The sequence below is a fragment of the Hyalella azteca genome, unplaced genomic scaffold (assembly GCF_000764305.2).
Source record: "Hyalella azteca isolate HAZT.00-mixed unplaced genomic scaffold, Hazt_2.0.2 contig8077, whole genome shotgun sequence".
Classification (NCBI taxonomy): domain Eukaryota; kingdom Metazoa; phylum Arthropoda; class Malacostraca; order Amphipoda; family Hyalellidae; genus Hyalella; species Hyalella azteca.
The window spans coordinates 211,451-222,901 of record NW_025938181.1 but is presented as its reverse complement, the minus strand read 5'-3'; the positions used below and the strand labels follow the sequence as shown (position 1 = coordinate 222,901).

At 36.2% G+C, this 11,451-nt stretch overlaps 2 protein-coding genes across 5 annotated transcripts in view; one reads left to right on the top strand and one right to left on the bottom strand.

Moving 5' to 3' along the window:
- The first annotated feature begins 3,593 nt into the window (after positions 1–3,593).
- LOC108675742 (josephin-1) lies at positions 3,594–9,832 on the top strand. Its single transcript, XM_018163774.2, has 4 exons — positions 3,594–4,136; positions 6,439–6,590; positions 7,444–7,624; positions 8,043–9,832. The coding sequence occupies exons 1-4, from the start codon at positions 4,017–4,019 to the stop codon at positions 8,463–8,465; spliced, it is 876 nt and encodes a 291-aa protein (XP_018019263.1). The 5' UTR covers positions 3,594–4,016; the 3' UTR covers positions 8,466–9,832.
- Positions 9,311–11,451, bottom strand: part of LOC108675740 (dynactin subunit 1) — a 23,920-nt gene continuing 21,779 nt past the window's right edge. For all 4 annotated transcript variants that reach the window (XM_018163769.2, XM_018163771.2, XM_018163772.2 and 1 more), the window contains 2 exons: positions 10,904–11,023; positions 9,311–10,065 (listed from right to left, as the gene is read on the bottom strand). In XM_018163769.2, coding sequence (XP_018019258.1) covers positions 9,967–10,065; positions 10,904–11,023 — 219 coding nt within the window. In that variant the 3' untranslated portion in view covers positions 9,311–9,966. The remainder of the gene's footprint in view (positions 10,066–10,903; positions 11,024–11,451) is intronic.

Here is an 11,451-nt window from a genome sequence, read left to right as displayed (position 1 = left end):
TTTATCTTCACTTAAGTGGTGACTGATCACATGAAAATGCAGTCTGACCGCTCTGATGTAACAGCAACTACGCGAGATTTAAGGAAATGTTTTAGATTGACTGGTTGTTATTATGTTGTGCAGGATATTTTAGCAGGATTGTTGAAGTATTGTGCATTGGAGAAGTTGAAAATTTTATCAAACAACATTTTTGCTGAGTGCAAATTGCAATTTTTTCAATCAAACAAAAATACATGACATTAGAGCCATGAGATTTTGTGTCTACTAAAAGTATATGATATTAGAGCCACGATATTCCAGCAAAAAATATAACTTTTCCAGCCCTGCATCATTGGTGGCATGATTTGTTATTTATAAATGTTAATTTGTTGTGTTTGACTTGAGACAAATTGCTAATGAATTATTGTTTAGTCTAATTGAAATCTTAAAAGTGTTTTAACCTTCATTCTTTCAAGTACATTTATTCCCTCCTATTTTTATCCTTTCTATCTTAGCCAAAATTTTTGGACAAAAAAAGTGGTGGAGGTGGATCAAAAATGGTACCGGTATATGAACCATAATTTTTAGAATTTCATCCTGCCTGCCAGGCTGCCAACCCCTTGGTTGGGATTATTGAGCCTATGCCTGATGAACGTCCTATGACCAAATTTAGTGCAAATGATTTAGCTCTTAGCAAAGCTCTAGCCACATCATATTTTGAAACCATAGGGGTCAATGGAATTCAGAAAAATGTCACTAAAGATATCTTGATACGGTAGTAACAATGGACAGCCAAGATTCTAAATGTCTTGCTAAACTCCTCTCTACCAGTCAAATTGGATCTTAGAAGGTCATATGCTGACTCTCCACTTAATCACACTGTGTCAGCAGGAGTGATAGGACTTTTTGGTGATGAGACCCCAGAGGAAGAGCTCACCTAAGAGTTACACCTTGCTGGATACCTTCCTGGTTACATCTTGCTGAATACCTGGTGTAAAGCCTTGCTTTACACCACAGCAGTTAGAATTTACAAAGGCAAAGATGAAGTAGAGACAGCTATGCTTAACTTTAAGGTACTTCTTGTGTCACAGCACCTACCCTCCCACCTGTAACTTGGTTACCAACACTAAGGTGAAAGCATTTGTGAGTAAGCCTTGGCAGTGTTATAAATGTCAGGGATCCAACCATAATGCCAGCAACTGCAGAAGCCCCACTTGATGTGTAGGTTGTGGGGGATCTCACAATGTTAAAGACTGCCCTTCTTCTAGGAGTTTAGACCCAAAATGCTGCAACTGTGGTGGCACACATACTGCTAACTATCAGGGTTGCTCTTGAACGAAATTCAAAGTATTAGTTTAGAAAGCTTGCTCTGTCAAGAAGATGTCATATTGAGATGCTGTGAAACGTGTAAAAGAGACTTCAAATATCAGCATGACCTGTAACACAGCTAAAAAAACATCACTGAGTTCATCACCCAACCATTCTGCAACCTTCTATCCAGTAACTCAGGTCAATTGAACAATGAGTTGCAAGCTACAAACTAATTTGGAAAAATCTCAGTATCCATACAAACTGATGGAAACATCCTACAGACTCACTCTCATGAAAATTCAGTCTATAAAAAGATTGAACTCCTCCTAAAAATTTTAAACCTAAACCAAAATACTGACAACCCTAATATCTCTGATCAAATCAACCCGATTGTTGAAGAAACTGTTGCTGTTCCAGCCCAGACAATACAATATCATCAATATTAAACAAAACCTGAAACAGTCAATGTACATGCCAATCTCTGCCATAACACTTTGCTTTCTAATTTTAAAAACCAAACTTCAACAGCAATAGAAGTTTACATGCAATCTGCTGTCATTGATCCTGACCAACTACTCAACAGGACACTTGTCAAACCATCATAGTGTTGCTGGTGCTGTGGAATGCTTATGTGGGATTTTTTAGTCTCTGGCAACAATTTAGGTGAATGAAAGAATTCTTCTGGATATGAATGTATTGTTAAAGTACAGGGTAGTGATTACAGATGTAGCTGTGAATTAAATGAAATGGAACCAGACATTGGGAGCATGAGAGAGGTATTTGAGCTGCAAAAGATAGAACATGTAATCAATAAAAGTAAAATCTAATAAAAGAACCTCACTCGCAGCAGTTAATCAAAACCAAAAACCCTTAGCATTGACAAAACGATCAAGCTGCAAGCACTAAGTTTAACTTAGTTTGAATATAATTGATGGTATGAGCACACAAGAGTAATGAGAGAGAGAACACAAATGAGATTAAAGTGAACCAAGGTAAACGGGCACAATTGCAACTGTGGTAATAACAGCAACTTATTGGGAGAAACACATACGTAAATTGAAAACAGTTTGGTATTTGTGTAATAAAATACCAAGCATTGAAATTAGAGGATTGAAATAGTAAAGCAATTGAAGTAAAATCATATAAACAACTCGCTATTGTGCAATTAACTTTCTTTAGATTAAAAGCAAGCATTACAAGAAAGTGGATAAATGTATGTGCAAACTGCAAAGTATAAACATAAGCAAGAATGAAGTGAATCAATTATTAAGCTGAATGAACACTAACAAACCTGATTTTGAAAGCTTTATACAATATGGGTCCTAACAAGCACTCACCGAGGCAATTGTAGTCATCAGAGCATTGGACATCAATCTGCCTGCTTCTTTTAGTTACAATGTCACTGATCAAGCACATGCATGAAAAATATAATTATTGGAATTTTTCCCCATGCCTGAAAAATAAAGAGAAATGTTTGGTATTGAATTAGAACATACAGGGTCATCAATATTTAGTGTTACATTGTTTTTTCAAAATAAATACATTTGCTGTCAAATGTGTCATATGGAACCATGTCGGCTGTTCTCCGGATGGACCTGAAATTGTCTCCATTCAAGCATGTCAAAAAACACCAACTGTCTGCTCAAGTTGTTGACAAATGCCTCCAAAGATCCAAGATTCTTCTTTCCCACATTCATGATGGCACGCTGCCAAACCTCGTTTCCAGTGATGAGAAGATGTTCAATGTTGAATTCCACTTCAACTCCCAGCATGGTTTAATTTGGTCGAAGAATGGGACAAAGGATCCCGTGTGGTGACTAGGAAGCAATGCCCGACCTCAGTGATGGTCTGGGCAGCCTAACAGAGTCCTCAAGGAGTCCCCTCTTTTTTGTTGACAAAGGGGTGAAATTGAATCCGAAGAACTATCACTTTTTTCAGGGATTTTTAGAGGTAATAATTGTATGATTTTCAACTTGCTTTATGCTGCATATATAGTAAAAATGTTGAAATTTACACCACTAATTTTAGTTTTGCAATATTTTAATTAGTTTAGCTGCTACAACATTTCTACAAAATGTTGGAGGACTGTCCCTTTTTACCCCCCCCCATCCCTTTTTATCCCATTGGACGGCAGGTGGTACTAGGTAGGGCATCTTGTAGATACTAACTGGGATACATTAGTTTATTTGTATGTTATCTGTACTGCTTTCACTAAAGTAGAGTAGCACTTATCATTATTATCACACACAATAATAATCATTATTATTATTACTATGTAACTTTGAAATATACTAACCACTGTGGCCTGTATTGCTGTTGCCCTCAGCAAAATATTCTCTGATTGATGATACTGAAATATGCAACCCTACTTTAAAATATTTGGTTATCTATTGTTGCAATGCTTGCCTTGCTCTGTGCTGTTGATCCTTTTCATGTGCCCACAGTTGCTGTGGCTATGGCTTCAACTTATTCCCCTACAGTTGTGGAGCCAAATGGGCAAGTCTCCAAAGCTCCAATAATCACCTAACAACACTTTGTTGTTACATGACAAATTTAATCATACTTAGACCAGCATTAGTAGCACATTGAGAGTTTTAATCTTTAGGTCTAATCCTAATCCAGTTCCTAATCATCCAGTTGAATCTTGCCAAGGTGCAAGCCAGAGTGCCTGACTGTCAGTTTGCAGTTGCCATTGTATTGGCATAAAGTTGAACCAATCTTCAATCATGAGTTTTGCCAATGGTGTTCATTCTGTAGAAAAAATTTACCATGAAAAACAAGTAAAGAAACTTTGTGCTCTTCACAGTTTGAATAATCTCTTTCAAGATGCATCTGCATTCTCCAAGGTATGTGTCCAGTGTAAACTGGAAAATCAGGCTAAAGCTACTTCCGAATGAAACAACAATCCTCATGAGTCATACCCATGGTTACTTTTACCCATTCCTTTTGGCACTTGACTAATTTTTAAGTAAAATAAAGAAATGGCGCATTTTCCCTTGTATTTTAAAAAATCATGCACAAAACTATCTTTTTTACCCCCAATTTTCAGAAAATATTTCCCAATATTAGATTCCCATTCTGGAAAATTGGACAGAAGCCCCATTTTGAAACAACAAAGACGTCTATGCTTGCTGCAAGTTTGCATGTCTTAAGATTTTTGATTAAGCCAAAATACATGGCTTTAAAGCTACAAGATTTTATATTCTCTTGAAACAAATGACTGTTTGGCCACAAGGTTTTTGAAAAAAATATATAATTTCAATTTTGCTGTCAGTGAAATCTAAGTTACCACTTAGCGGATACTTACGTATATAATACTGTATATATATATTAAGGTGCCGACCAAATTAATGGCATAAAATAAGATTAAACTTTTCTGTACTCTCACCCCTTAAAAATGTTCATTTTAACCCAAAAAACAAAGCAAAAAAAAAAAAAAAAATGTGTACGAGATATTTCAATATTTACTGGTTGCACTAGAACTTTATTTATCAGTTTTTAATACCAGTATCCATTTGATATTTTTTATGACAGTATTTGATTTTTATCTTGAATGATGCAAGAGTGTGAATTATTAATTATTTACAGGAAATTAACAGTTGAATCAGATATTATTAGCTGGCAATGCTTTGTTAAAGTTTATTTCCTCCTAGACTATTTGTTTGACCAGAAATTATAATATATCGTTACATCATGCAGTACAGATCTCAACAAGAGTGCAGGTGAGGTTACAATGCTTTGCTCCTATCTTGCTCATGATTTGTATTACAGGATCAAATGAAACAATAGCATATTCCTCTTTTCATGTAAGAGTACTAGGTATATATATATTGGTGAATGCCATTATATAAGAGGAGTACAGTATATTGTAGAATACAATTATATTATCAACTGACTTTGAAAAAAATAAGTGACCATAGATAACTGTTATCATAATTAATTTAAGCTTCATTTGTAAAAACTCAAAATTTATTGTGCAACCAGTAAATGGAATTGGATTGTTACAATTTTTGGTTTATGCACCCTGCCTATGTAGTTGAACAAAGCTGGACCATGTGACCAGCAAAAATCAGAAATTTTTTGGTTGGCACCTGGTACCGTATTATTGATGTGCAATTATCATATTATTGATGCGATATTACCGTATCCATGAACATGCCATTGAGCATTTACAACAACTTTGTCCACTGCAAGCTTCATATCGGCAGCCTTATAACATTTTTTTTCGTATCTGTAAGCTTACAGGATGGCTCGTAATTTCACATCATTTTAATTGGGTTAAGTGAATTTACTATGGTAAAAAAGATCGTGAAAAACATACCTGAAACAGAAAGGAATGTTTCAGTGACAACCAACGTATCTTTTGGAAAAATAAATCATAGTTTAGGTCAATTACTTTTCATTCTATGATGCCTGGAGCACAATTCTATACATGACATGCTATGCACAATTTTGTGATAACCGATGATGCACTTATTTTTCAATAAGTGAAATTTTTTTCGCTGAGCAAGGAAAATGTGATCAATATTCTTTGTTTTTAATTAATTTTTTTCGTAATTGGAGCCTTTGCTAACTGAGGTTCTACCGTAAATGCGTTTTTGGGGGTGTCCCGAATAGAACTTCCTTTATACTACATAGATAGGAAAAATGTTGACGTTTACGCCACTATTTTTAGTTTTGCAATATTCCAATTAGTTTCGCTACTACAACAGTTTTACGCCGTGTCGGAGGCCAGTCCCGAGTAGCCCCGGTTGACGGTAGTCACTATAAACATTATATATATTCACAATTAATAGTTAAATACAGTAACAAGACATGCTGTTTAAATTGTTTATCTATGATGAAAATAAAGTTTGTAAATGATGGAAAAATTTCATTAATACAAATCTTTTCTTGCCAGATTTTGATACAATTCAATACATATACCTATTTCTAAATTGATGAATTTTATGTTTAAAGTCTTCAATACTATCTAATTTTTTCCTCGTGCTAGCAAATAATCAGTGAACCCAATTTTTAATTATCTTAATGGAAAGTAATTCAGTGATCTCAATCATAAAATTAGTCATTGGATGTGCTATGCTGCAAAAATTCGATTTAACTTGTGTTTTTTCTCTGCTTCTTGTAACTATTTTACTTTAATTTCAGGACGAGTTGGACAAGATATGTGAAAAATTGTCTCCAGACCATTGGATTAATCCCCATAAATCTGTACTTGGGACTGGCAATTATGATATTAATGTCATTATTGCAGCACTGGAAGCCAAAGGATGTGCCATAGTTTGGTTTGACAAAAGAAAGTAAGTACCTATGCTATGCATGATCTTTATATTTTGGCCAACAAACAAAAATTTAGGACATTGATGTTGACTTTTGGTTTTCAGGAAATCAGATACCAAATAGTTTTAGTCTATGATATCTTGCTTTTTTCTGTCTTTGATTCAAATAAGGCCCATATTTTGTGAGAGAATAGTGGTTCTTCTAATACGGAATTTTTTCTGTATGTATCATCCGTATCAGATAGAGGTGCTATTAATGTCAACTTGGGTGAAATATGTTCCTGAATTTCCTCAAAAATTACAAGTCCTTTTTGAATAAAACGTCCCTATTAATATTAAGTTTATTGAAATTGACATGAAAATAGCCTCTAGTCTTCCAGGTTACATGGTTTCTCTCCTGAAACATTATTTTCTCTAATTTTTTTAATTTACCAATTAGACACTTCGAAAAAACATCTTGTATAGATAAGAGGATATTAAGCATGCTCAGTTTTTACTGACATTTTCAATTGGCAAACATGGAAAAAATGTACCGTGTCTTGGAATTAATTCTAATTTTTGCACATTTATACACGTTATATGGTCATAAAAACATTTGGTTTACAATGTTTTAAACCATATTGCAAATTGCTCAAATTATAATTGCTATATGTTCAAACATTTATGCAACCATGTAATATACATGCCTGTCAGTTTTATTGATACCTACCGATATAACAGTTTTATGGATAACAACACTAAATTGTGTTCTAAATGCTAGTTAATTTTTAGGATAATGTCTGGAGGGATGTTTGAGTAGAAATCTGCATGGTTTGAAGTATTTTTGTTAACGTTTTATTTTGATTCTCCAGTAATTATGGTTCTTGTTCTTCAGGGATCCTGGGATCATTGTGCTTGAGCTTGTAATGGGCTTCATTTTGAACATCCCATCGGAGTACCGAGTTGGTCCAGTTCAGTTACCCCTGCGACGCAAGCACTGGGTGGCAGTGAAGAAAGTCAACAACCTTTTTTATAACCTTGACTCCAAGCTAGATGCTCCTGTTTGTATTGGACAGGTTTGTCAGCCCCTTTCCATGGTTCTTATTGATTAAAAAAAAAAAAATAATAATCCAACCAGTGTTTTGAATGATGTGGTCTACCATTTGTTCTGAACTAGTAAAATATTTTTTTAATTATACAGGCAATGTCAAAAATAGCATTTATATGTCATAAATGGAGCAAAATTTATGCGACGAATGAACTGTCCTGAAAATTGCTACATTAGCATTGTATATATAATTCAAGAGCTTGGGAAACCCAAAGCTTGAAAAAAGCTCATGAGTTTCTTGGTTTTACTTATGAAGGAATTTAAAATTTATCATCGTTAAGAAGTGTTGCAGTTCGTGAAGTGTCTAGAACACTAAAGTTGCTTTCATTTGAATTTATTCATAAATAGTTGACACTATTATATTGTAGGTGTATCCTTATTTTCAGGCAAACGATCTTTTGGACTGGCTGCGTGTACAGCTGTCAAGCCCAGAAAAGGAACTTTTTATTGTAGCACCTCAGGACGTCGAGAAAAACAAGAGCTGGTGCTTGGAAGTTGGAGCTGCTGCACAGCATATAGAATTGCCATCTACGCCTCTAGAGGAAGAAACCAAAAGCAATGAGCGGGTCGATGCTCGTCTAGTTCATCTCAACAACGTCGAATGTACTCAGGATGTTAATCTACAGAAACGTGTGCTGGCACCGCTGGAAGGAGAGGAGGCTTTTTCTTCACCTGGACTCAAATTTATCGACCAAGATGCAGCTAGCGTAGATAGTGGTAACTTGCGTCGCGCATCCTCCACTAAATACGTCAGCACGTCATCCAGCATTGACCTTGCGACCAATGGCGCCATCGAGAGTTCCAGATAAGTTATCGTCAGAAGAAACATTCATTTATTTTATAAACTCACTATAAATTTAAATTTTGGCTAGTTTATGTTCTGATGTTTAGCAGTAGTTATTTTTTCATTGCCCCTTTTTTACAGCTTTAGGTCTTTATTTATTATTAAAATACTCTAGTTTGATTCTCTGTTCCGCATAAGATCTACATTACGGGACGCGCTTTCCTCTTAATCTTTTCATAGTACCTGTGTCTGTACGCAAAAAATTTTCTTCTAGCGTGTGTTGTTGATAGTTCGCTGCTCCTGAAAGTTATCAAGTTATATTTAAATTATTTATAATATATTTAAAAACAAAGATATTACGATGTAAAATTTCTGATATTGTATTTTATTACGTAGGCAGTGAAGGCTCTTTCAGAATTAGTATTTGTATTCTGAAGGAAGATTTAGATTTTAGAATATTCGAGGTACATGATGGAAGCTTTAAGATGTGCAATGCATATCTTAACTATAATGGAATTTTTCACCTATTTAGCTTTAAAATATATCCCACCGATCAAAACATTTTTAGTGCATCCTGGTATTTAACTTTGAGGTATCAAGTACGTACCTTATGTGCTTGTACTGAAATGTTTAACAAAATATTGGCATCAAAGAAATATACCTAGTGAACTATCTACACATAAAGGTAATGTTCAAGTCTGCTGTATGAATCGGATACGAACATAGTTTTCAGTTGACATCAATCATTTTAATGAAGTCGCTGATCTAAAATGATTATCAACTATATATTCTATGACTATATTCTTGAAAAAAATACTGCGCGTCCATACGCATTAAATAAGGAAATAGGGATCAAGTTAAAGGTGAAACTGACGTGTGACCATTTATTAATGATAATAGAACGAAACGACACAAAACGCACGATGAACACCGAAGTCCGGTGTTACCCTTATGCGAGATGCAGATTGGGTTTTAGATCAATATTTTTGGATTCTCATTTATACTCAAATCAATTACATGAACCATATGCAGCTCATAAAAAGCTATCAGCTCTAGCTAATAAGGGCAGAAGTTAGAAAATTAAATTTTTTTTACTTTATCTCACGCAGTTTGATGAAGCAATTCCAGGAGTTTCTGGGGTTCACTAACGATTCCTGGTCAGGAATACTTCAGGGTATTTGTCTTAAATAAGATGTGTTCAGCACGGTCAAATATTCGAAGTAAGCTAATATATAAAAAAGAAAATTAGTATAAATTCCATGAAAGATACATTTTATTAAAGCATTCTCGATAAAGGTATATAAAAGCTTGTTCGATGAAGGTATGAAGTGAATAGCATTATGCATGTTACGAGTTACCAGCAGTTATAAAAAGAACAAATATTCGGTGAAATGTGCTGTTAATTATAATCCGATGGCATTCGGTAATAAAATACACGAGCCACAAGTTCAGCGTCGTGTATATTCTGGATCACGCTGAGCGCTTAGAAGGCAGACGCTTAAGTTTAGATCTATCATAGCTGTTGCTCATTCAAGGAGGCGCGCGTGAAGCTTGTGAAGGCTTTGCACGTCCAAGATGACGGGCGTGGCGGTCTTACCTCCTTCGCCTATGCGCACTTCGCCAACCTGTACACAAATAATAATTTCCACATTATTTCATTAATGGAATGTTTACCCACCTGCTCACTGATAACATTGGAGACATCTTGAAAATGCTCCAAATGCTGTCGGCCTGCTTGCGGTTGGAGCGCGGCCCGGATACGGGCCCAAATCGACAGCAAATCTCTCCCCGTCCCCCGAAAGGGGGACCCGAAGCCCATGTTTTTTGGTGCTGCCGGCCTGCGGCTCCCCACGTGTGAAGACCTGCACGCAGGAACCTTGCCCAACTTCGCACAAATAAATCACCGCTACTTCTCTCATATCTAAATAAAATAGACCCTGCCACACACCCTTCTCCACTTTGCCCACTCTGTCTGTCCAACACGCACGACACCATTCATCTTTTCTCCTGCCCTGAAATGCCCACATCCCTGTCGGTGGGTGACCTCTGGTCGGACCCTGTAAACGCTGCAGGGCTGCTGGCCCGCTGGGGCGACCGACTTGGCTGGCCCCAGAACTGGGTCTAGGCCCCGCCTCGCGCCATGAAGCGAGGCGGGGAGGGTCAACAACAACAACAACAACATCTTGAAAATTAAAACAGACATGTACATACTTAGACGATAGAGTAGAGCAATTAATGTGCTAATTTGTATAGTCCTGCACTATGTGTGCTATTTAATTCAAGGATTAACGACCTGATAATGAAAGGTAAGATACCAGCACAGCTTGTCGACGTAGACTAGAACATCAAGAGACGTGAGAGACATCGGAAGTAATATCAATATATCGTTTTATAGTTACCGGTTCTTATAGAACTTGCTCAAGTTAGAAAAGTCGCCTAAAAATCTAATGAAGAATAAACAACCTTGGCCAGCGAGTCCTTCCCAAGGATGAGCTTCGTGAGATGTGTTGAGGGGAACGGAGCTAACGCCGTGTTGATAGTGCCAGCAGGATGCTGAGCCGCCAGTGCACGCACAACTTCGGTCTATAAATAAGCAAGAACCATGGATGATGATCACTTCTCTAACACCTTTAATAAATAAACACCACAAGTGGACAACTACTAGGGCATCTAACACTTCTTCGGTTTTGTTACGACAATAGGAAACTGAGATGTAATTCAATTCATTGAGAATTGTTATTAAATTCCACTATGAGCGAATTGCAAATGTAACAGTATTAATCAACTAAAAGATTAAGCAGTAGAAGAGAAATTAAACAAAGGTATCTGATAACAATGTGAAAAATCGTTGTATGGTAATCACAACAATTACCCTCTAGGATGAACAAAAATTTTCAAGTCACACGCGTCGGAGAGGGGGATGTGACTTCTAATTAGGTTCCGTTTCTAAGCCTCAAGAATTGCTGACATACTTCACGATTTCGCAAGTATCTTTAAAAATGTAGTCACAC